The sequence below is a fragment of the Chaetura pelagica genome, unplaced genomic scaffold (assembly GCF_000747805.2).
Source record: "Chaetura pelagica isolate M959 unplaced genomic scaffold, ChaPel_1.0 scaffold488, whole genome shotgun sequence".
Lineage (NCBI taxonomy): Eukaryota > Metazoa > Chordata > Aves > Apodiformes > Apodidae > Chaetura > Chaetura pelagica.
In genome coordinates this window covers 617,717-643,402 of record NW_009954235.1, presented here as the reverse complement: position 1 = coordinate 643,402, position 25,686 = coordinate 617,717, and the positions used below count along the sequence as shown (strand labels likewise).

Sequence of the window (25,686 nt, the reverse complement as noted above, 5' to 3'; positions counted from 1 at the left end):
GAGCATCATTCCCTGATGCTGCAAGATACCAGGCACTGAGAGCCAGCCTCCTGGAAAGAAGACTCAGATCCAAAGCACAAATAAATGCAGTAATAAATCCAAGGGTTTATACTGTCATTTGCAGGTAGAATATAGTCTCTGGTGTTGAAGGCATGTGTTACAGCCCAGGCTGCATCCATTTTGTCTGTGTTCTGTGCAGAAACAGCTCCTCCAATGTCAGCTTGCAGGGCAGGATGGGGCCAAGAGGGACAGCACACGCTGCCCCCTCTTGCTGCACCTTCAGGAGTCCCAAAACCCATCAGCAGGAGGACAGAAGGCTGGGTGTGAAGGCCACCCTTCCCCTCTGAACGTTAGGTCTGCATCTGCCTGGGTTTTGTTGGGGTGGGGAGCAGCTGGCTGCCCTTTTTGTGCCTGATTTACCGTGTGCACAATGACGGCGCAGCTGCCCGCGCCCGGCGCTTTGTGCAAGGGCTCTCATGTCAAGCTGCTGCTTCACCTACAAAAAAATAAATATAGCACTTCATATTTATTGACCAAAAAAAATATAAAATAGCTGTATTTTTCTTTTTTTCCCTTCTGAATTAGTGTTCTGCACTGTTCTCCAGAGCTCTAGGGTTTATAACACGCTCAGCTCTCCCAGCTCATCCAGCCCCCAAAGGTTACGCCTGCGGTGCCTCAGGAAACCTCTCCCTTGTGAGGATCAGGAGGATTTTTCCAGCAGCTGTTAGGCTTTGATTTTTTGGCATGGGTGACAGTGGGGATCCTTGCTGTCCGTTAGTTCTGCTCTTTGGCTTACAAGCTGCAGCTTGATACAGGTTGTGATATCATATACCAACATTAGCAAATTGCTTTCTAATTGTATAGATGTTTGTGTACTGAAATGACTTGGGGAAATCTCTTCAGTTTTGATTGTGTTTACTGGAAAGCTTTACCTTTGTGTTTTTATGGATTCTATCTGTGGAGCCATAGGATGTAGAGTATGGACATCCCTAGGCTTTGAGTTCAGTGGAATGTTTTTAGAACATAGTCCAAGCAGTTGCTGAAGTTGAGGGGTTTAAGAGAGAGCTGGTGCCTGGTCCTGAAGGTGACACAGCAAGTTGCTGCTACAGCAGTGATTTAAACCTGGACCCCATGGGGCTGTGTTCTGCTGTAGCCCTTGGGCTGTGGGAGCCTGGAGCTCAGCTGTACCATGGGAAGGGCTGCAGGGCCACCAGCACCCCCAGCATCTCCTGCAGGCCAAGGAGGAGCAGGAGCTGGAGCAGAGGGAGTTGGGCAACTCCCAGTTGTTCAGCCATCTCTTCGAGGCTGCCCATGGAACCACCAGTGGTTTGGAGGTGATTGATGCAGAGGTTTCTGTTAAATGAGGTGGGATTTCCCCTCCTGCTAACCTGGGAGCATCAAAGCCAAGTCTCCAGCCAGAGGAGAGGAAAGCAGCAGAATGTCCATGCTGCAGAGCTTCCTCCTTTCAGTCCAGTTAGTAAAGAAATATTAATCACAATCATTACCTTTTATACTAAAAGCTTGCATTCTTAGTTAGGTGGTTTTCATCTGGTATTGTTTTATGCAAGTCAGGAAATTCAGAGATGTGATTGCTGTACTTTCTGGTCGTTGCCATCAAAACCTTTTCCATCTACCTTTTTCCTACAGCTCTTCCCGGGTAGCTTGTTGTTTTCCACTTGTTTTTGCTTTTTAAATGCATTGTGCTCTGTAGGTGGTGAAGTACATTAACATTATTGTGAAGTCGTGATAACTTGCACTAAACACAGAAACAAGTTATCTATTCAAATAGTCTTCATTTCATTGAAAACATTGTTCAGATAGCTTATTGGTTCCCCAAAAGCTCAAGATGTTCAGGTTGCTGGCATGGGGGAAGTTGGTGATGGGTTTAGGAGAGGAGAGAGCATCATTCCCTGATGCTGCAAGATACCAGGCACTGAGAGCCAGCCTCCTGGAAAGAAGACTCAGATCCAAAGCACAAATAAATGCAGTAATAAATCCAAGGGTTTATACTGTCATTTGCAGGTAGAATATAGTCTCTGGTGTTGAAGGCATGTGTTACAGCCCAGGCTGCATCCATTTTGTCTGTGTTCTGTGCAGAAACAGCTCCTCCAATGTCAGCTTGCAGGGCAGGATGGGGCCAAGAGGGACAGCACACGCTGCCCCCTCTTGCTGCACCTTCAGGAGTCCCAAAACCCATCAGCAGGAGGACAGAAGGCTGGGTGTGAAGGCCACCCTTCCCCTCTGAACGTTAGGTCTGCATCTGCCTGGGTTTTGTTGGGGTGGGGAGCAGCTGGCTGGCTGGGGGGGCTAATCCTGCCCAGAAGCTGCCACTGCTGAGCCCTGCTAACGAGGAGGTGCAAAACCTGTTGCTTTGCAGGAAAGTGCACGTTCCACCCAGCACCCTGCAAGGAAGAGCACTGCTGGCAGAGACATGAAGCCTTTTTAGAGCAAGAAGGAGGGAGAGTGAGGGGCTGGGTTGCTGCTGGGGGGGGTCTGGATTGCTGCTGGGAGCCAGCAAAGCCTGCTGCCTGCCAGGCTCTGCTCCTCCCTCCTCCTGGCACAGCACCTCCATCCCTGCCAGCCCCCCAGGGGTGCTCAGCTTGCAGCCAGATACGTGTTCACCAGTCAAAGGCCACGGGGGACATCTTCACTGGGTTTCAAATTCAGTGGTTATAAAGCTGAAACAATGGTGAGGAGTGGGAAAGGAAATGATAAACTTTGGGTTGTATCAATGTGAATTGAGGCCTGTAAATTGTCATCCCTACCTTTCCTGCTCTGGAAAAACAGATTGGCAGAGATTACTTGAAACACCCTGATGTTTCTTTTGGGGGTTTTTTTTGGTTTTGCAGAACATTTAATTTCTAAGCTCCCACAGCACAAAATCAGGCATTACATAGAGAGTTGTTTGTAAGCACAGTTTAAAAAATAAATAAAAGAGCATTTAAACCTCAACAGACAGCTCTGTCTCTCTAAATTCAAGAGAAAAGTAGCTGTTCAGTACCTAAACCCCCTACAAAAGCACAAACACTTTGCAATAAGCTACTTGGGTTTGGAAACTTACTGTACTCTTCACCAAAAAGTTCAGTAGAAGAGCACAGGGAGGAGGAAGCTTGTGTCTCTTCTTTGTCGGGTGCATATTTTCTCAGTTCCCAAATATTAGAGTTTCTTTTCCTTAATATGATTATTGGGTACTTGTTATTACCTTGTTTTTTGCATTTGTCTTGCCAAGCAAAGCATCATGTATGGAAAATTCAGGTGCCAGTTATTTCTTTACTGCTATTCAAAGATCTGCAGTAGAAGCCTCAGTGTTAGCAATTCTGCAGAGCATGGCAATAATGTCAGTGGCTGGGAGGCACGAGGTGTGGGGCTCTGTCATCCCCCTGCGCTGCTGCCACTGAGTCACGCACTAAAGGAAATCAAACCAGATAGATTTGGTGGTTTTAGCTCTTCAAGAAGCCTCTTGTTTCACTCTGCTATAACCAGTGCTTAGCTGAATTAGGGAGAATTACCATGAACAGGCTGTTCTGGGTTTAAAATGTGGTAAAAGAATAAACCATAAATTCTTGGGAGGACGTTCTTCCCTTGCCTCGCCCACGGTCGGGTGATATGTATTCAGCACATACAGATAATTTGTTAACAAGGCCTTTTTAACACTTTGGACAGATGCACATACTGTTTTCAATCTTCATGGTTAATTATTCGATTTTGTATTTGATGATAGAACACCCTGACTCCTAATCACTGTTCATTGTTGGAAGTCCATTATCTTCTAACTGTTTGAGTGCTCCCGTTGACCTTGGACTGACATTATAAGCTGTTTCTAATCTTTTCACTCTATATTTCTAATGCTCCTTTTCTCTCTCCCCTCTTTGTCTGCTGCCCCTTTAGCATCACAATGGGGCTGCCCCTCAGCCCGGCGGCCGACTCGGCGCGCTCGGCTCGGCACGCCCTGTCCCTCATCGCCACCGCCAGACCTCCCGCCTTCATCACCACCATCGCCAAGGAGGTGAGCAGGGCTGGGCTGCTGCCCCCTGCCCCACCCAGGGGACAGACAGAGGGACCAGCCCTCCCTTCTTCCCCAAAACACTGGGTCGCAGTCGCGTTCCTGCAGGTTCCTGGGTCAGCCCCGGTTGGTGCCGGGACGTTTGGCAGAGCCCGATGAGTTGTGGCTGGTCCATTTGCTGTCACCAGTAATAGAACCTTCCACTAGGGAAGTGCAAACTCCTGCTGGCTTCTGGCAGGGCAGACGTGACCCCGTGAAGGATGGATTGAAACAGCTGAGGGGTTTGGAGGGGTGAGGAGGAAAGGAGGTTGCAGTGAGGGTGGTGTGGGCTGGGCAGGGGCTGGGACAGCCTAGAGCTCCAGCAAGAGGACGATGGGCCGTGACAGCCAAAACAAACCTGGTACACAGTAGCTAATACCTAAAGAAAGGCCTTCAAGTACGTGGAAGTGATGGAATCGAGACCCAGGCACTTCCTTATCTTGACCTTCAGTTTGATGAGCTGAAGAAGTACTTGAGGCGGGTCAGCCCTTGTTTAAAACTGCAGCAAAGGCAGGGGCTCTGCTGGGGGGCAGCAGGGGCAGGAGGAATGACCCACGGGGCTCAGAGGAAGCAGAGCCTCCTGCTGGGTACCAGCCTGGGTGGGGTAACACGTGTGCGTGACAGCAAGCAGGGGAGGAGCTGTGGGGGGTGGGAGTCCCTGGTGTGACCCCCTGTCTGGCAGGTGCACCGCCACACCGCCCTGGCCGCCAACACCCAGTCCCAGCAGAACATCCACACCACCACCCTGGCCCGGGCCAAGGGGGAGATCCTGAGGGTCATTGAGATCCTGATTGAGAAGATGCCTACCGACGTCGTGGACCTTCTGGTGGAGGTGAGGCTGCTCTGCCACAGCTGCTGCAGAGTCCTAGAGCTTCTTTCTGCAGGGACCATAAACCTTTCTGTGTGTGAAGAGGATTTGTGTTGTACCACCCAGCTCATTTTGGTTTGCTTTAGAAGCTGAAATTGCATTTCAATTGCATTGTTGGGGGGAAAAAAAAGATGATTTGCTTGTGGGGCTGTACTTGAATGTACTGGGGGTCCCATGGGTGTTTTTCTCTGTTGCATCCATTTGTGTTGACCAATGTTGAAGGATGTGTGGAGGAACAGATTTTTAACTTTGATGCTGATGCCCAGAGGCCTTTTTTACACCAGAGCTACATGTAGAGCCCCAGCAGCTCATGTTGACCAGCAGCCTGCTGCTTTATAACTGCTGACAGGTACTTGGGGTGGGTCTGCTTACCTGTGCCATTGCTGTTGTAAACTCATCATATGCAAGACAGTTCTTGTTTCTTTCATCCAAAATATATTTGAAATTTAGGTATCAAAGGTGCAACCAGGCACAGAAATTCTCTGGGTTTGCTTGTTGGAATTTTTACTATGGAACATAAAATACAGTATGTCAAAAGATTTTCACTTTTGTTTCCAAGGTTATGGACATCATCATGTATTGCCTTGAAGGATCTTTGGTTAAGAAGAAGGGGCTTCAGGAATGCTTTCCAGCCATCTGCAGGTGAGCTCTTCCTCCAAGAACACTGGGAAGTCAATTGTAGCCTCACCAGCAGGTTGTATTTCTTACTCAAGAGGGAAAGTGTTTTACATGATGCTTGACCCTTAAAGCAGCAACTGGAAAAAACTGTGTTTTCTGCTCCCCTACAGCTTTTTGGGCTTTTAGTTTTCTGCCCCATCTGGTAGAGTTGTGGATCAGAAAAGGAAAGCATTAACAGCTCCTTGAAATCTGGATTTTTTTCAAGTCCAAAAAGGGGAAAATCTTGTGTAGTCTCATTAAAAACTCTGTCCTGCTGAGCAGCTGGCAGGAGGGCACAGCTATGGGAGGAGATCATCTCCTGACCAGGCACTTCCAAGCCCTCCTGAGCTGTTCAGAGAGGTGCCTGGCAGTGCCATCCCATGGGAAAGGGCAGTGAAATGGAGTTAAGAACTAGAAAGTTGGAGGTAGTGGTTGGCTGGGGAGAAACACCAAGCAGGAATTTGACATCAGAGGGGAAGAGGTGAGCAGTGGCTGTAGGTGGGAAGGCAGCTGGGAGGAAACCCAGGGGAGCAGCAAGTGGCAGCTGAGTTGCTGTTCCTGCTGACCTCTCTGGGCAGCTCAGCACCACCAGTCCTCTTTGTCTTGGGCTGGTTCTCCTTCCCTCATAACGTGGTGCCTTCAAATAGTAAAATGTGATTTATAAAATGGGAACATTTTCAGTGTCCTTAGACTGTGATAAATATCCCAGTTATACTATTGAACTGGGACAACCAATAAATTATAATAATCATCCGTCAACCATTACATTTTAATTTAATAAGCTATTAAAATATTGAAGAGTTTCAAGAAAAGAACAATGATCCTATTGACAGGTAGGATACTGATCCAGGCAATCTGCCTCCCTCCTGGTGCTCTAAAAGGCTCACCTTAAAATATAAATGCCAGGGTAAGTGGGAATTGGAGCAAAAATCTCCCTATTCCCCTTGTGTTTTTATAGCATTGTGTTATCTTAAAATATTGTTAAATTACTAGTAATATTTCCTGTTCTACATCATTATAGCCCTAGTAAAGATGATACAGCACCCCATGCTGGCACCATTCAGCCCCATGGAAATGTTCACCCCTGGTTTTCTCCCGTTGCTCTATTGAGGGTGGTGCTGCCTTTTGGCATGATCCCTGCCAACCCACTGCCTGCCAAGGGGAAATAAGTGTGGCAGTACAAGGCCAGGAACATGAAACACTCCTGAATTTCTTGACACTGGTGAGGGAGAATATTGATGGCTGCAAAAGTCTGCCTGAGTGGAGCGTTTTCCAGATTCAGCATTTGCCTTGCAGCTGAGTGGTCCCTGATGGACTCTGCTGGGTCAGGTCATGTATTTAGCACAGTCTGCTGAGCTAAAGTGCTCCGTGGATGGGGAAGACAGATTAAATGTAAAATAACAAGTGTTGTAGATGGCTTTTTTACTAGGGAGTAGTCCTGCAGGAGGAGTGAGGATTTCAAGGGTTAGCCAAAGCAAGGCTGTAAGGCAAGACTTCACACCTGGATTATTTCTAGGACTTTGGAGAGCATGGAGACCCAGCATCTATCAGCTGGAGGTGCTGCTGTGGTGGTGCTCAAGGCAGCCTGGAGCCTCCTTCTGTAGAGGGGAAAATAAAAAGGAAACAATGTGAAATAATAGGGCTGAAGAATATAGACATTATAATCCAGAACACCTCGGGCTCCTGCCTTGAAATTAAGATGTAATGATGCTAATCAGCAACTTCTTTTTAATGAATATTCAACATAGCATTTTGATGCTGGCTTTAACTTGGGATGTTAATTTAAAAAAAAAACAAAACAGAAAAAAAAAGGTTTTATAACCCCTCAGACAGTTCTGCAACTGTAAAATTAAAATTTCATTGGGAATGCCCTAAGATTCTGTGGCATTTTTCACAGGTCTGCTCTTCCATTTAGAGGAGAGGCCACAATGATATTCCCAAATATTTGAATTTGAAATGAGGATTTTTACTCCCTCGTGTTTCAAGATGTAGAAGTTCATTGATTGGGTTTTTTTAAGTTGTTTGAATTCCAATTGATGCCTGAACGTGCAGAAGTATTGCCTGCTTCCCTGTTCCTTTTGTTCCCCTCTAATGCCAAGCAACAATTTCTGAGTTTGCATAATTTCCCCCTGTGCTTTCCCTCCTTTCTCCTTCGATTTTCAAGGAAAAGTGCAGTCGTTCAGGGTGTTAAGATTGACTTGTTTAACCCTTTGACATCCAGCACTGTTGTGGTGGTCCCCTGTAAACAAGATCTGCACTTGGGCATTCAGGGACCTGGTGATTATCTCAGAGATGATTCCCAAGCTCCTTGGAAGTGCTCAAGCTGCTTGGAAGTGCTGTTACCCAGTGCTCAACACTGGGTAACAGGAACAAATCTGACCTGGCTCTGCAGCCCCGTGCCGAGCGCTTTGCTGGCTGAGCACCAAGGGTGAAAACGGAGGGATTTTTAAATCCCATCTCCGTGCTGGCACTAACATCAATTACCCAGTGGCGTTGCAGGTGAACTGGAACACCGTGCAGGCAGGTCAGCCCTCACCTCTCACTTGTCCTGGTGCCCACTGCAGGTTCTACATGGTGAGCTACTACGAGCGCAGCCACCGGATCGCGGTGGGCGCTCGCCACGGCGCCGTTGCCCTCTACGACATCCGCACTGGCAAGTGTCAGGTAAGTCCAGCACTGTGCCTCCCTCCCCAACGCAGTGGGCAAGTTCCTGAGAGGGAAGAGCATCCAGCTCTGCTTCAGTGGACATGCTGAGCTGCTGGAGCCTCGTGGGTAATGCTGAGGGGATCAATAGTGTAACGAGGGGCTCGAGGTGCGCAGAGCCCGGCTGCCCTCGTGGGCTGGAGCTGGGTGTGCCACGGGTGGGTAACAGGGAGGCCCTGGAGTCAGAGATCTCTGCTCTGAAGGAAGGGAAAAACCTCCTTTTTAAAAGTTAGTGTTCCTAGCAGTGCACTTCTGCCATACAAGTCACAGAGAAAATCCACTGAGAGTTGTTGTTTTTGTTCCTAAAGCTCCTCCCTCCAAGGTGCCATCACACTTAGGTTTGAGGTGCTCACACTTTGCTCGTGTTAATGTGTGTTTTCCTACCAGTGACCTGGAGGAGAATATACTTCAGGCTAATGCTGGAAGGAGTGCTTGGAACTACAAATGTTTAAATGACAAAGTACTTGCCTTATCTTTTCAGAAAGGTTCATTGCTAATATTCTTTATTACTCCTTGTACTTGGATAAAATATCTGGTTTATGAAAACGCCTTATTCTTTTGTGTGTCTGTGTGTAAATACATTTTGTTGTTGTTGTTTCTACAAGCTGTTATCTTTAGTCCTTGCAAAAGGTGCCTGATGGAGCAGGTGACAGATTTCTTTCAACTAGATCTGCAGTGTCACTCAGTGCTTTGCTGGCAGAGCCACAGGGTGTACGTGGCTGCCTCCCTGTCTGCTTTGCAGTCCTGGGGCTTGTTTGCCAAACCTAGTAGCTGACAACGTTGCATGTTCTGGGATTTTTGTTTAGACAGCCATCCTATGGAAGCCAAGATGGGCAGATTTATTTATAAACAGCTGTATAATGCAGGCAAATGGGAAATGGGGGCTGCACTGTCTTGTTTTAGCTTGAGTCATTTGGATCATGATTTATTAATTTCACTCTAAGTGGGTCCCCAAGAGGGGCTGTGTTTCCGGATCTGCTGTCACTGAGCATCTTTGCTGCCCTGCAGTCCTGGCCATGCAGCAGAGCTCTGCCTGCCCCTCTTCCCCAACACCTTTCCCTGCCTCTGCAGCAATGGCACGGGACATTTCCTGGTGGCTCAGCATCCAGCAGGATGCAGCAGCTGCCCATCTCTGACCTCCAGCCCTCCCAGTGCCCATCACTGCACTGAAAATGGGAAGGGCGAAGTTCAGAGCAGTGGGGGAAGCCTGAGAGTCTTGGCATCACAGGCTGACAGCTCCTTCCTGCTGCTGCTGGGGAGGGGAGGAGCACAGCTGGGCACCTCTGTCCAGCTGTGCAGAGCACCAGGAGAGGTGACAGGACCCATCCTTCTCTGAGCAGCCCCATTTAGGCCTTTTCAAAAGGCTGTTCCAGCTGCTGGGAAGGCACTGGCCATGCTGGGGTGTGCCAGCCCTTTCCCAGCTCAGCTGGCAGCCTGTTCCCAGGGCTCCTGCAGCCAACTCCAGATTTCTCCCAGTACCTTGTCTGAATGGTTCACTCCTTGAATTTGATGTCTTGGTGAATATTCCCAATGCTTGGATTTCTTTCTTCCTTCAGAAGCTTCCCCACTGGTCCTGGGAGGTGGAGATGGGGGTGACTGAAGGGACTTGGAGCATAATTAGGGCAGGGCCCTTTGCAGATTTTATTATTATTCATGAGATGGAAAATGTGGTGAGTGCCATATACATGATTATTAGGGGGCAACGCCATCTATTGGATACAGATTCCTTGTTCCAAACCTAATCTTTTAAGTTATGTCTCACAGCTGCAGATTTCAGGCTGCCCAGAAGATGTGGAATAACATCAGGGTTGTGGGGATGGAAACATTTTGGAGCTGTAAGAAAGCTCAGATTTTTAATTTACTTTTGTACAAAACTTAAAGCCTTTCAAAATGTTTATCAAAATATTTCAATTGCCATGGTATGTTTAAATGCAGCATGAGTTAGGAGGTGTATCTGGGCAGTACCTGTGAAGATCAGGGCTCTGCCAGAATGCCAGAGCTGGGGGGGCATTCCCTAGTGCTGGAGCCCTTGGCCACCCTTCCTCCCTTCCTCTTGCTCTCCTCTTGGACCTTGTCACCTGCTCTTCTACCTGCTCCTTCAAGAAAAATGTTTGACACGTTTGACACATGCCATCCTCTACCTTCAGCTCCTCCTGTTTCTTGAGCACTGTTAGCAGAAACACTAGCAAAAAATTGCTTTGTTGTTCTCTATTAAAATAAAAAAAAGGATTAAGATTCTTTTTATCTCTTCCTGAAGCCATAACCATTGGTTTGCATTTAGTAAATACATTCGTGTTGTGAAAGGAGAAGTAAATACCTGTGGAAGTTTCACTGGTGGGCCCATCACAACCCACACGAAGCTGTTTGTGATCAGGCATCAGAATGACTTGCAGATTAAGAAGAGGGAGAACTGCTTTCCTCTTCCTCCCCTCCCCATTTGTACTCATTCTTAAGGATATTTTTTTAGCTGGGAGGAATGCTGAGATAGGCAGAAGGGCAGAACAAGCTGGGGTGTTGCAGGTGGGACCTCCTTGGGTCAGGGGGCCTGGTTCTGCATCACCTTTCCTCTTGGGGCAGCTGAGCAGGCACCATCTGACAAAGCCTGGGCTTCTCCTCACCCAGTGGAAGGTTGTTCCAGGATATCAATGGGTTAAAATATCAAGGGTTAGAAATCTTTTCCTTTCAGCATTGCCACACCAATATAGTTAGGACAATGGAAGTCTTTGTACCAGCACTGACCTTTAACTTAAAGATCTGGTTCCTCTCCTTGGTTTTTACTCTTCTTCTGCCTTATTTACAGGCAGCCTTAGTGCTCACTTTCAACCTTTGCTTTGAAAGGTGGAAAGAGCAGAGGACTCTAAAACCTCCTTCTCTGGGATGTACTCTCCATTTTTCTTCATTCTGCTAAAGCAAAACCCTCCCCTGTGTCCTGGGCTGCACCAGCCTGGCTCCAGTCTCACTGCTGAGCTTCTCCAAATCTTCTGCAAACCTGCTTTGAGGGGCAAGGTTTTTCCTTGGTCCTCAGTGTCCTCCTGATCTTGCTCCAAGGTGTTGGCTCCAGGCCCTGTGGGTGCTGCCTTGGGGGGTGCTGGGCAGGCAGGTGTGTGGGGGGTTTCCATGTCTTCCTGGCCACGCTGAGAAATGGTGCCTTTTTCAAAGCAGTTGGTGGCAAGACCTGAGCAGTGCAGGGCTTGGTGTTGCTGGAGTGGTGTCACAGATTTACCACAGCTCACAGGCTGTTGCAAGTGTGGTAGCAATTAGCAGTGTGGCAGTAATTAGCAGTGGAGCAGACTGACTATGCACCCTGCAGGTGGTGGCTTCGGTTTTGCACCTGAGGTGAACTGGGGTGCTGGTGGCAGGAATTCTGTGGTCTGCTTGAAGAGAGGCAGGCATTTGAGCTGTAACAATGGGGAAAAAAACATGTTGAATGGAGTGGGTTGGGTTTTTTTCCTGCCAGCACATTTTGTTTTCAGGAGAGGTGTTGGTACTGAGAAATTCCCTTGGATCACTAATGGGATGATGGATGTCAAGGGTCACCTTTTTTAACAAACAATAAATCAACTAGTTGGGTTTTTTTTTTTCCCAGTAAAATTTACAATATCAGTATCACTTAGTTAACAAAGTGTCAGTTATTCATACTTCCAGTAGAATGTTGCCTCAAAGCCAAATTATCTGCATTTAATGTTTTCCTGGCCTGTTGCTGCTGCACAGAAGTGCCCATCAGGACAGGAATCCTTCCTGCCCTCTGTTCTTTCAAGCGGGTTCACCTGTCATAATATGCAACATTTTTTAACTGCTCTACATTCAACTTTACTTGCAAGGAAATACCTCATTTCAGGGTTGTAGGATTTCAGGTTATTCTTAAAACACAGCATTGGGAGGTGAATTGCAGCCTTATGTCACCTGCTGCAAATGGCAGAGCCTGGTGGTGTGAAGCTCCCTGGAATCAGCAGAATTGGTGAGGCTTTCAAGGAGAGGAAAAAAAGAAAAGGGGGTAAAAAAAACCACAAACACAACAACAGCAACAACAAACCAACAACCAAACGTGTTTTGAAAAGCACAATGGTGTAAAACGGGACTTTTAAAGTTTTAAATGCTTTGGTAGTAAGTTCCAAAATAGTGCTGAGAAACAGAAATATCAAACAGTTTTGCTGCTCTGCTTTTAGCTAATGTTACCACTTTTTTTTTTTCCAAATTCTGTACCTGATCAATTACTATTAAATAGCCTGGTCTGGCTGGGGGTGATGGGGGGGAAAGCTGTGCAGCACTCCCAGCTTTTGCAGCAGCACGCTGTGCTTCAGGGTATTGCAATGAGCTGGGACTATGGGAGATTTCTTTGCTTTTTCCATGAACAGAACTGTTTCACAATAAGCCATTTGCTAGGATGAAACTGCACTGGGAGCTCTGCTCAAAATGCTAGACAGTTTTCTTGGTCTGACCAGTAGTGAACTTCCATGCTTGTCTGGAATGCTGGGAAAGCTGCTTAGGGTGGAGGGGCTGGGCTGGGTGGTTTGGGGTTTTGAAGGTAGTGGATATAAACACAGCCTTACCTTGGTGCCCAGGTGTATTTGTCCAGTGCCCTCTCTGTTTCCATGCTCTGTCTAAAAACAGTCCCAGCCCAGAAAATTAGAGATGTACATTCTCCTTGAAACTCCCATTCATGTGACAAATTTCCTCAACTTTCTATTTCTAGAGGAACTGCTGGATAGCTGGAAGGGAGGATGGATGGCTGGATCACCCCTCCCCTCTTCCCAGGAAGGTTACACTCAGGTTGCAGATTGCTCATGGCAGGCTCAAAAATGAGAACCTGGTACAAAATGTTTACAGCCTTTTTCCTGTGCCTTAATTCCACTTGGAAAAGAAATTATCATAACAAAAGGGCTGAATAAGAATAATAACTTGGACAGAAAGGCTGCTGTGTGGTTAGCTCAATGCAGCTATGTTTTTATGCTGTTCCCCCCCCTTTATCTGTGTGATCTCATCCCACTTTTACTCTGCAGAACAGAGAGCTGCCTACATTTAAGCAGACAAATACTCACTGGCAGTTTTCCTCTTGCTCCTGTTGGTTGCTGTGCACAGGTTGTCCTTCCTAGGCTTTTTCCTGGCACAGCTGCAGGACCTAGCATGGCTGTCCCTTCCTGGATGACAAGGGGTGTGCATAAAAACCCCAAAACAGGTTTGTGGTGGGTCTCTCCCACTGCCTTGCTCCATCTCAGAGGGATGTTTGATGGCAGGACCCCCCTCAGCTCCATCCCAGAGGGATGTTTGATGGCAGGATCCCCCTCAGCTCCATCCCAGAGGGATGTTTGATGGCAGGATCCTCCCCAGCTCCATCCCAGAGGGATGTTTGATGGCAGGAACCCCCCTAACCCAAAAGAACTTATCATAACAAAAGGGCTGAATAAGAATAATAACTTGGACAGAAAGGCTGCTGTGTGGTTAGCTCAATGCAGCTATGTTTTTATGCTATTCCCCCCCCTTTATCTGTGTGATCTCATCCCACTTTTACTCTGCAGAACAGAGAGCTGCCTACATTTAAGCAGACAAATACTCACTGGCAGTTTTCCTCTTGCTCCTGTTGGTTGCTGTGCACAGGTTGTCCTTCCTAGGCTTTTTCCTGGCACAGCTGCAGGACCTAGCATGGCTGTCCCTTCCTGGATGACAAGGGGTGTGCATAAAAACCCCAAAACAGGTTTGTGGTGGGGCTCTCCCACTGCCTTGCTCCATCTCAGAGGGATGTTTGATGGCAGGACCCCCCTCAGCTCCATCCCAGAGGGATGTTTGATGGCAGGATCCCCCTCAGCTCCATCCCAGAGGGATGTTTGATGGCAGGATCCCCCTCAGCTCCATCCCAGAGGGATGTTTGATGGCAGGATCCTCCCCAGCTCCATCCCAGAGGGATGTTTGATGGCAGGAAGGTGCCATCCCCCTCAGCTGAGCGATCCTGGCAGGGTTTGGAGCAGACAAAGCTTTGAAGAGAAGGCAGAGCTGCCTTTAACTGAGTCATAGTCATCAGGTATTGCAAAGGTTAAAGCTTTATCAGCTGCACAAAAAGAGGTTGAGGTTTCATCAAAAACTTCCACCCTCGCAACCTGTCGCCCACAATTTGATGATGATTATTGATTATTTCACAGCCTTTCACTCACCCTGGCAGGGCAGCCAGCCCTGATATACAGAGAGGGCTGCAGTCCAGCTAAAATAAGGCTCCATCTTGATAATAGACTGAGATGAGATACTGTTCTTTGATAAAGATAATTGATGTTTCACAGTGAATTGGAAAACAGTGGCGAGTGCAGCAGGTCTGTGGCTGCTCCATCTTCAAATGTGGCCTTTGTTTACAAAACAGAGCACCAGCCCCAGTGACCCTCCCAGCCCCTGCCTGAGCAGGCCTGGCAGTTGGTGACCACAAATAACACAGCCCCAGAAGCACCATCTGGAATGCTGCAGTCACCATCCAGTTTCTCACACGTGTGGGTAGCTTCAGGTGCTGTTGCTGAGACACCCTGGAGATCTTGCTCCTTCTGCTTGGGATGCACTGGAGCAGTTATTTCAGGTGAGCTGGTGTCCTAAAATCCTTCTCTTTTCAGTACGTGTATACATGGCATTTGAATTAGGCAAAATGCTGCTTGAAAAACTTGGAATTGGTCAAGGGAAGATCAGGCCTTGTGCACGTCTAGATTTCTGTGCTCTCCTGAAGTTTTAGCTCATTAATTTAAAACCTAATATGTGCTTGTGGTCTCCCATCCCTTCCTGAGCTGTGGACACAGCTCCTGGTTTTGCACTGATGAAGGAATCACTCATGGCAAGTTCTGCTTGCCCGAGTTCTCTTAGTCCTATTATAACCTTTTTAACCCCTAATTAAGCAGGAGGAGATGGCAGGGAGGGGGGTTATCATGAGCTAATGACACCCCAAGTGTGTTGTGTGGTGCAGGGCTTGTCTGTGTGCTGTTAATCCCCTGGGGCCAGGAGATGTGCTTCTTCCTTGTTTTGTTTTTAAAGAACTATATTTATTAAGAATAAACAGGGGGGGAAGTACAGTCATTTTTGCTAGGCTGGAAGCATCTCAGCAGGTTGGATGCAGTTGAACCTTTATGTTCCCTCCCAGGAGGTGGGCAGGGATGCCAAGGTGCTGTCCTGCAGGCACACAGCACGTGTGGGAGGCCTCTTGTCCCTGCTGTGCTACAACACACAGTGCTGGGGGTGCTGGGAATTCCTTTGGTGGGGCTTTGTGTGGAATGGGGCTCACCCAAGGAATAGTTTCCAAAGGAAAATCCGTAGCCATACAAGGTTAGGCACAAGCTCAGCACTGGCAGAAGGGGCAGGAGCTGAAGGGGACAAGCTGCAGCTGACCCAAGGCTTGCCCACAGATAAATCAGCTTTGCTCATATAAATACAAGCATTAAGCTACAAGTAACAAATGCAGAGAGTCCAGTGCCCTAAAAATTCACACCATGGCTCCCCTCCAACTTCCCAGCTGCAGCAAGCTAAGGGATGAGGCTGCAGGAATCCCTAAGCTTGCTTTTTAGGTCTTGCTGATCAGCAATGCCAGTTTGCCAAAGGACAGGTTTTTTCTCCTGTACTGTTTTTTCCTTGTTGATTTGGAGACTGGTTTAAAGGAGTTTGTCTGTTCTGTGTTTGCAGCTACAGGAGCATCTTGTTGGAAGTAGGAAATGGGTGGATGCCAAGTGAGGACTGGGAATCCAAGCATGGACATCAGGGATGCTCTTGAATAACCAAAGTTAGTAAAACTTAAAGAATTGATTCAGCTGAGGCTTTCTACTGAACTTTTGTGCCTGAGCTGCTGGCTTCTGCAGGGGAGAGCTGATGGTGTAATCCATTCCAGTGGGGCTTTTCTTTTTGACGTGGTACAATTCAGTATCTGAAAGTCAAGTAGACTGGAAAGGGATAATAAACTTCCTGAGCAGCCTCAGAGGCCACCAGCCCCCAGCAGGGTCACAGTTACTGCCACCCTGAGCTGCTGGCATCCCAAGGAGCAGTGGCAGGAAAGTGGGGATACAGATTTTGTATTGAGGTCTGTAAGGAACATTCAGTTTCCATGTATCTAAAATTATATCTAATTTAGCTGTTACTCCCTATTCAGACACTATTTCCTACAGGAACAGGGGCCTCAACTTTTCTTTTCCCTTCTTTCAAGAGCCTTTTCCTTCAGGTGCTGCTGCAGCTGGTTGCTGGGGCTGTGCAGGGAGCTGGCCAGCTGGGAAGGGGGATCAGCCTGTTATTTACATTGCTCTTAAAACTTTCACAGGCAACAATAATTTCTCCTCAACAAGAGAATCCCTGGATGACCCTGGGCAGGCTGGGCAGTGTTCAGCCAGCCAAAGGCTGGTCAGGCACCTCTATGCAGAAGAGCTGTCCTTCCTGAAGGACTAGGGCTTCCTTCAGAGGAAAGGTGGGGTTGGAGTGGATGCAAACACCTTTCTCCTGGAGATGTGGGGACACCAGGCTGGGATCCAGCCCTGCTGTGGCCCTGAGCAGTGAACGTGGCTTGTCAGCTGTGACAGTCTGCAGGGACACTAGAGCTTTTCACCCAGCCTTTTGGAGGGAATGGAAACAGTCATTAACACCGGGCGAGGAAAATCTGTCTCCCTAACACATCTAATAACTCATCATCAGGAACATTTGTGAACATAATCTCTTTGTCACTGATTGAGTAATTATTGGTCGCTAATTTATTTTCCTCCCCACCCATCCCAACCATTGTTCAGGGGAGTTTTAATTGCAAAGTGTAGTGGAATATGTTAGTGCATAACACAAAAGCTGCAGAGCAGAGGAGCAGCACCAGGGAGCTCTGCAGGAGGGGACGGTTTGCCCAGGGACTCTGCAACTGCGACTGCTGAGCATGAGAGGCAGGAGTGGCCAGAAGCAGGAGGCTGGCCTCAAAACTGCCAGCAGAGCTGCTTTCCTGCAGTCCTCAGGGCAGAAGGCACTTCCAGAAGGATAATTAAGTCCCCAAACCCCCCATCCTGGTGGGAAGCACTGATCTCGTTAGCTCTTCCTACGGCGCGAGTCGCTGAGCGCTTCTCTTTGGAGTCTGGGCTCGCTCAGGGGCCTGGGGTTGTGTGACTTGCAAGGGCAATGCAGGCTCTGAGGTCAGAGGTTAAACACACTCTGGTGCTCCAGAGGTGACCGTGACATTCCTCGAACTACTTTGCTTTGAAACTTGGGTGAGTAAAGCTGGAGTTGAAAGGGAAGAGCTGCGTCTTTCCTGCACTGTTTGAGGACGAGTGCTTCTCTGTGCCAAAAATCCTGTAGCTCTCCTTGTTTCCTCTGGCCTGGCATGGCTCAGGATGAATTTTAGCCAAAGGGCACCTTAGCAAAGTGCACTTGGATTGGGAAAACTGGGAAGCTTTCGGGAACGTCATGTCTGGTTGCAGATCTGCTGGTGGCTGCCTGACCATGGAAGTGCAGATGCTTGCTGCTGCCACGTTTGCCTCCCCACTGGAGATACTTTCCAGCTTGGAAATGCTTTGTGTTCCAGCCACTCCATACTCTGGTTAGCAGCTGATCAGTCACCGTATAGAAGCAGGTGAAAAGCAGGTTTTTAATTAGTTTAACTCTTATTATTAAGCAGTAAGTAACGACATGGAGAGAGGTTGCTCCATGTATTCCCATCTCCTGTTAACTCACTGTAGGGCAGCATTTCCTTCCTGGTCTAGCTAGAATTTTAAATAGCTTTTTCTTTCAATAGAGACTGATTTTTAATGAAAAGGGTGAAGTTTTGACACACTGTATCTGTGAGAGAGCCTGGTCTCTCTCTCATTGCTGTCTGGTGCTGTGACCCATACAGGGTTTTCCAGGTGAGTTTATTTCTTTAACTTACATGCTCTGTGAGCTTAGTTGTTTCTGTACAGCTCAATGGTAAGAGTTACAGCAACCTGAGGTGTTTGCTAGGAAAAGAATGTCTCCTATCCTGTCTGCTCAGCCTTGCACTGTGCTGCTTGGTTTGCTGGCAGCTGTTGTGGTTCAGTTTTGTCTGACAATTCATCCAGCTTCCCCATCAGGTTATCATTTGCACTTTGATACTTGGTTAGCTGAAATTCATGTGATGAGTGGTGAACCTGGTCCATGTTGGGATTTTTTCTAGCGTTGGATGTCTCTGCTCCCAGGCAAGTGTTCTCTGGCACTGGTTGTCAGCCCAAACCTCCTCCCTGTCACTGGATCACAGCCCTGACGGGTCTGGGGTTCAGGATCCAAAGCTTTACAGGGTTTCCCAGCAATCAGCGGGGGCAAATCCAGAGACCTGGTATCTGTCCAGTGTGGACTTTCTTCTTCCATGTCCTCAGTAAGAATATCCTAATCACACTCAGAATTTGTGTTAAACTGTTTCCCTAGAAGTTAAAGCATAAAGCCCTTGAGCCATTGGAACCTCCTGTAAAAAGGCAACTGTCAAGGAGACAATGGTTCCAACAACACCGAGTTGTCTAACGTGCTCATCAGATGTTCAGAGGTTACATGACAGTATTATAAGACTTTACATAAAATATGGTGGCATTAGCTTCACAGAGGAAAAAATGGCTGCTGATACTATGGAGGGGCTGGTTGGTGTGTTTGGGGGACAACTCATTGACTTTGAAAAATCCATGGTGAAAATCCTAAACTGACAAGTCCATTCCTGATCCAAGTAGTGAACACAGGGAGTTGGAAAGGCAGGCTGGGATGATTCTTGGAGATCCAAGCACATGTTTTTGTGACTGCAGTGGTTTGGGGAGGAGAGAAACCCAGTCTGGGCTCTTCTGTGCAGCATCATGAAGGGGTTTGGGGCTGGAGCCCAACGGTTCGGGGGCGGCTTGAACCCATCCCGTAACACTTGGGTGGCTGCAGCTGTCATCTCATTTCTTCTGGATTAAGTTCGGTTGAGAAAGAAGCTGCCTCATTTTCTGGTTGTCATTTGCCCAGGAAGTAAAAGCAAATTGTAATGAGGGGCTCACAGCAGGAGAGGATCCTAACAAATGAGAGGCAGATAGTGAGTGACAGCCCCGCAGCCGCCGCGAGCGCGGCCGGGCGAGGGCACGCGGTGCCCCCGCAGAGGGCTGCCCCCAGATCCCACACAGCACATCTGAGCACTGGCTGATTGCAGGGACTGGTGCAAAACACCCTGGCTGGCAGGCTAAAAATCGAGTTATACCTTTTATTCCATTTAAAAATGTAATGTGGGGGCTTTGACTTCGTCTTGATACTGAGAAGCTTGATGGACAGGAAGAAAATTAATTTAAAGATGAAAATGTGCTGCTCTTCTCAGTGCAGTCCTGCAATTTGTACTGCAGATATTAGTACTCCTGGAACTAACATAGAAAATAAATTATTAAAGATACTGAAACTGTTTGAAGTTAATGGTATATTAGATATTTCCACTAAATTGCTTGAAAATTAGGGATTTAGTTTTTAAAGTGTCCATCAAAGTCTCTGAAGGGCCATTCTGAAAGACTTGACTTTGGTAAGAAAAATGAGATCATATTTTAGCTGTCTTTTCAGGTGAAGCCATTTAGTTTGTGTCACTTTGTTTTCATAAAAAAGCAGAAGCTGAGGGTGCCTGGCACTGGCACACCTCTCTGGGCCAGCTCCTCCAGGGAGGACAGCTGTGAAGGAGGGTGTTTCCTTCTTCTTTTAAAACACAAAGGTATTTTACCTTATTCAGGACTTTTAAGTGTAGGACTTTTATGTTTCATGTTCTTCAGAATCGAGCATAACTTCCATGAAAACCGAATTAAAACACAGCAACCTGGTTGTGCTGTGGAGATGTGAGTAGATGATGTTCGTGTGCCCATCCCTGGGCAGGGTCCATGTGGTTCCCTGCTTGCTGCTGTGCCCCCTCTCTGGAAATCTGTGGGAGAACCAGGGTTGTGGAGCTTAGAAACCTCCTGGCTGCAGGTCAGTATTGAGGGGCACAGCTACAGCAACTGCTGCTGGAAAGGAGAGGTCAGCAGCTTCATGGCAAGTGGGGGCTTCTACCATCTGCTGAAAGTCCCTGGTACCACTCTGCTGCAGGTCCTGATCCTAAGTGCATGTACCCTGAAATCAAGAAGTCTGTCAGGTCAAAGTATGATGTGAGGAGCCACAAGGCATGAGAAGACAAATGTGGAGGAGCCCAGGAAGGAGCGTTGCCACAAAGAGAGAATATTCACTATCTCTGAAGAAAAAAAGAAAACTGGGTCCTGGGCCTGGTCCGTGGCAGCTGGGGTCCCTCCTGGTGCCTGCAGGGAGGGCAGGCTCTGCCTCATCTGTCAGACCCAGTTCTGTTTATTAAGATCTATTCTAAACGTGCATTGGCTTTTATTTAGCTGGGGGGGAAGTAGAGGGAGAGTGACTTTGGTCAGTGGTGCCATCAACACCAACCGTTTCCAGCTTAACATTGCAGTTGTTAACTGTCTTTTATTGTGCTTTGCCCGTAGTGGGATGAGCTGTGGGGTGTGTTTCTGTCCTCCTATGAAGCTGCATTTCTGCCTGCTCCCTGGAGACCACTCCCAGGAGCTTTCTGGGGCAGGTACCCCCAGCTTGGCTGCTGAAAGTGCCCATGAAGTCCCTGCCAGGGACTCCTCGCTGGTGTGTGGAGGAGCTGCAGAGTCACCTCCTCCTTTGTTTTCAAATAACCACTCCTTGCCCAGAGACAGTTTGTATCCCGAGCAAAAGCCATAGCTGGCCTTTTCCTGCTGCTCCAGGCACAGGCACACCAGGTTAAGGGTGTTGCTCAGCTGCTCAGCCCTCTGCTGCTGCACGTCCCCCACGGGTGGGCACCGAAGGACACGTCAGGCACGTGGCTTTCTCAGGACGTGGGGTTTTTGTTTCACTTTAGTTAAGGTACCCCTAGAGATCAGGGCTATAAATACCTCATGATAAAGGTGGTAAAATATGAGTGTGTCTCTATGGCAGCACATCAATTACTCTATCCATTCAAAGTATGCATTTCGGTGTATTTATGAAAACAAAATTGCTGCAGTGATGCAGTGTTTATTTTTTATGTCACCTTGGACAGAATATTGCAGTTCAGTGTAGAGTTTACCAAATACTGGGCTGAGAATTAGGTTGTCACAGCCTCAGTATATCATGTGCTGCGGGATGACGACGGTGGCAGGTGCAGAAGTCAAATAGTCTCCCAGGAGCCTCCTGCCATTAAGAAACAATTGCTTGGGCAGAGAGAAGCTGCAAACAGCTGCCCTGTGTCCCACCAGTGCTGCTGCTCCCAGGCTGTTCCCTGCAGCAGAGCCGCACGGATTTTTGCAGGGAGTTCATTGTGTGCTCATGGAGCTGCCCAGGAGCTGGAGACCTGCAGAGGGGGCTTGGAAGCAGTTCCCAAGAGGGAGTGTTTGGAGGCTGTTAGAACAGAGTCATTAAGGTGGGAAGGGACCTTAAAGATCACCAAGTTCCAACCCCCTTGCCATGAGCAGGGAACCACTAGACCAGGCTGCACAAAACCTCGTCCAACCTGGCCTTAAAAGCCTCCAGGGATGGGGCATCAACAACCTCCCTGGGCAACCCATTCCAGCTCCTCACTACCCTGAGAGCGAAGAATTTCTTCCCAATATCCAACCTAAACCTCCCCTCTCTCAGTTTAAAACCATCACCCCTTGTCCTATCACTGTCTTCTCTGGTGAAAAGTCCCTCCCCAGCTTTCCTGGAGCCCCTCCAGGCACTGGAAGGACACTATATGGTCTCCCTGGAGCCTTCTCTTCTCCAGGCTGAACACCCCAACTCTCTCAGCCTGTCTTCATAGCAAAGCTGCTCCAGCCCTCTCATCATCCTGGTGGCCCCTCTCTGGACCCTCTCCAACAGGTCTATATCTTCCAGGTGCTGAGGGCTCCAGAACTGGACACAGTATTCCAGGTGGGGTCTGACCAGAGCAGAGGGGCAGAATGTTGGGCTGCTGCTGGGGCACAGCTGCTCTCCCCTCCAGCCAGGGCAGGCTCAGCACCATGTGTGGGGCTGCCAGGGGAACTTCTGCTTGAGCAACAGTCCCTTGGTTTAGTTGTTCTTTCCCTTGGCCTCCTCAGAAACACAAAATGCACATTGCAAAGCAGGCGCTCAGACACTGGAAAATAAATCTTGGCTTGAAAGGATTAGCATCAATTAGAGAAGCACTTCCTTTAAATAACAAAGCAGATTAATTCCCTTAAGGATTGTACTTATTGGAACACATTTTCAGTAGTAAAAAGAGCAACAAGTGTGCTAGTACTATTGATTTTCTACCTTTGTATTACCAAAACATATTTTATTGACAAGTATTACTTGCTTGTTAAGTGCTAAGGAGTTTGATGGGTCTAAACAACAGATCATTTAATTAATTGCCCTTTCAAGCTCTCATCCTGAGCTGCAGTGATGATGTTTACAGAGGGAGGTTTGGGATTCTATTGGAGTTCACAGAATCTTAGGGGTTAGAAGGGACCTGGAAAGATCATCCAGTCCAACCCCCCTGCCAGAGCAGGGGCACCCAGAGCACATCACACAGGAACGTGGCCAGGGGGGTTGGAATGTCTCCAGAGAAGGAAACTCCACAGCCTCTCTGGGCAGCCTGTCCCAGGGCTCTGTCACTCTCACAGCAAAGAAGTTCTTCCTGAGATTCACATGGAACCTCCTGTGCTCCAGTTTGCACCCATTGCCCCTTGTTCTGTCACTGGACATCACTGCACAAAGCCTGGCTCTGTCCTCCTGACACTGCCCTGAACGTGTTTGTAACCATGGGTGAGGTCGCCCCTCAGTCTCCTCCAAGCCCAACAGCCCCAGCTCCCTCAGCCTTTCCTCAGCAGGGAGATGTTCCACTCCTTTCTTCATCTTTGTGGCTCTGCCCTGGACTCTTTCAAGCCCTGTCCTTCTGGAACTGAGGGGCCCAGAACTGGACACAATACTCCAGATGTGGCCTCACCAAGGCAGAACAGAGAGGGAGGAGAACCTCCCTTGACCTACTAACCACACCCTTTCTAATACACACTCACCTTTTGCAGGATATACAAGAAAAGTGTCTGTTAATGGGCTCTTAATATGCAAGGCTGAAATTAGATACAATATGCCATTCTGAGTTTGTGTCCATCTTTCACTGTCCTGGTGATAGGTTCAGGGGTGCTCCTTATATTTTTGTAGCCTACTTTTATTTAATGAGGGTTCAATGGGTAAACATGCCTAGATCCTTCACGTTGCAACAGCAGGATGGCTGGTGCTTGATGGGCTGGAGAGGACTCAGTGCAGCAGTTGTCTGTGCACAGAGGTGAGCTGTAAAGGGTTATTAAATTCTGTGTTTTGTCTCAGCAGCTGCTTAAAAGCAATTGTCGTGGTAGTTAATGCTGAGCAGCATGTCTTAAGTCCCACTTAAGAAGACATTTCAATGGTGTGCTTTCGTGTTTGGGGTTGTGTAGGGGTATTGAAGTGCCCTGAGGAAAGGGGGTTGTCTGTGCTAAGCACAGGACCCTGCGTGTGACACGGCAGGAATTACATGTCATCCTGCTCCTTTGGGTGTGCAGGAGCAGCACTTGCCACCTCCTGCCCTCCCTGGCCAACAGGAGCCAACCTCTGCTGGAGAGCTTTGCTGCCTGACACACTGACAGCCAGAAACCCAGACGGGAACACCAGAGAAGGCAGGTGGGAATGAAGAGGTGTTTCCACATGGCACCCATAGGGGTGGGACTGGCGATAACGAGTCTCCCTCGGTTTTCCAAAAAAGGTTTCTAGAAGGTGATGTCCCTGTGGTTTGTGTCTGCCTCGCCAGCCTCATGGTGGTGACAGCTGGTGAGTCCCCTCTGTGCTGTTCTCTCCCCCTTGGCAGACCATCCACGGCCACAAAGGAGCCATCACCGCGGTGGCCTTCGCGCCCGACGGCCGCTACCTCGCCACCTACTCCAACTCCGACAGCCACCTCTGCTTCTGGCAGGTAAGGCTGCCCACCCTGGGGCTCCTGGCACCCTGCAGTGATGGTGTCATAGGGAAGGGGACGTGGGCAGGCAGGGATTCCTGGGGTTAGGGCAGAAGCTGAAGCCTCCGTGCAGTTTTGTGGCTCTTTGCTTCCCTTCCCTCCATGCAGCTGGTGCAGGTGGCTTTGAGCAGCAGTGACCCTGCAGCACGGAGGGTTCCCTGTCATGCTTTCTAGATAACCATTTCTCACAGGCATCTCTTGATGACCTCATTTCTGGGCAATCAAACAACATTCTTAAACACTAAACCTTCAGATTTGCTGTTCAGCTATTTTAATAGTTCCGTTTCACATACAACGTGTTCTGAATAAACACAGAGCTGGGTAGGAGACCCCAAGCTAGTTCTGTGCCATCTCCCCATGCCTGGCCCCTTCCTACCAGTGAGGAGTTTTCTTCTCTAACTCCTGCAACCCTATCCATTCCAACAGAGTGAGCTTCAGGAACATGTCTCCTTTTAGGTTTTTTGAAGCCTGATGCAAACCCCTTGGGCCAAACACTGGTTCCCTGCACAGCCATTCCCATGCCCCTCTGCCCAGCTCTGCTCCAAGCCCACAGGTTGTAGCTGGGGTCTCTGGAGCTGTGTTCTGATTCCCTGACTGTGCTGAAGGCAGGAAAGCTGAGACAGAAACAGTATAAAGAGGGTCTGAAGCACCAGGAGAAACTGAGTCAGGCACCTTTGTGTGAAGCATCTACAAGTTTCTTTAACATATGAGCAACCTTTTCCTTTGGAACCTCGCAGTGGAGGGAATGTTTTTCAGTGATAGGTGGCTTGACTGCCTTCCCCAAGCAGGGTTTTTTCCTTCCTTCAAACAGCTTTAGGCTTAAAAATGTGTAATTTGGAAGCAACTGATTTGATCAAGCAGTGTCTGTGATCAGAATTCCTGAGCTGTACAGTCATCAGAGTCTGAGCAGAGCTCGGGGTGCTCCAAGTACCAGTCACGCCCTGTAACACAGCCCCAGTTTTCTGTGTCACTTGGTAGTTCTAGAGGTGCCACAAAATATGACTAAATTATTATCCATCCCTGTATCGTGTGTTTTCTGAAACAGTAAATGAGAACAGCAAGATTCTTCATCCATCAGCTTTGTTTATTCAGCTTCAGGGCTCGGGGAAAATCTGGAAAGCAGTCGGGCCAGATCCTTTAGAATTGGCAGGGAAAAGAAGTCAGGCATGTGTTTGAAATTGTGACCTGCCAGGCTGCTCCAGGTGTGTAAATGTTCAGGGTGAAGTGGCTTTTACATCAAGAGTTAAATATACCTACACATTTAGTTTTAAAATGTGACCTCGTGCACTGGTGATTTTTCCCTTCTGTGTTCTATCTGGCACTATTATTAATGCAGGAAAATCAGTAACATTAGTCATCTTAAAAGGGTTATTACTCAAGATGATTTAAATTGTGAAAATGTCAGTGGTGCTTGCACGCTCCCTGCTAGAGATGCCATGATTTACACTCTCTGACACTGCTCTGCTGCCGAGAAGAGCCAGGAAAAAGTAATGGCTTGTA

At 48.2% G+C, this 25,686-nt stretch overlaps 1 protein-coding gene across 1 annotated transcript in view; it reads left to right on the top strand.

The window, feature by feature from the left end:
• WDR7 (WD repeat domain 7) overlaps positions 1 to 25,686 on the top strand; it is an 88,621-nt gene that overhangs the window by 61,772 nt on the left and 1,163 nt on the right. The window contains exons 22-26 of the mRNA XM_010003659.1: positions 3,889 to 4,006; positions 4,725 to 4,874; positions 5,470 to 5,552; positions 8,132 to 8,231; positions 24,040 to 24,144. Coding sequence (XP_010001961.1) covers positions 3,889 to 4,006; positions 4,725 to 4,874; positions 5,470 to 5,552; positions 8,132 to 8,231; positions 24,040 to 24,144 — 556 coding nt within the window. The remainder of the gene's footprint in view (positions 1 to 3,888; positions 4,007 to 4,724; positions 4,875 to 5,469; positions 5,553 to 8,131; positions 8,232 to 24,039; positions 24,145 to 25,686) is intronic.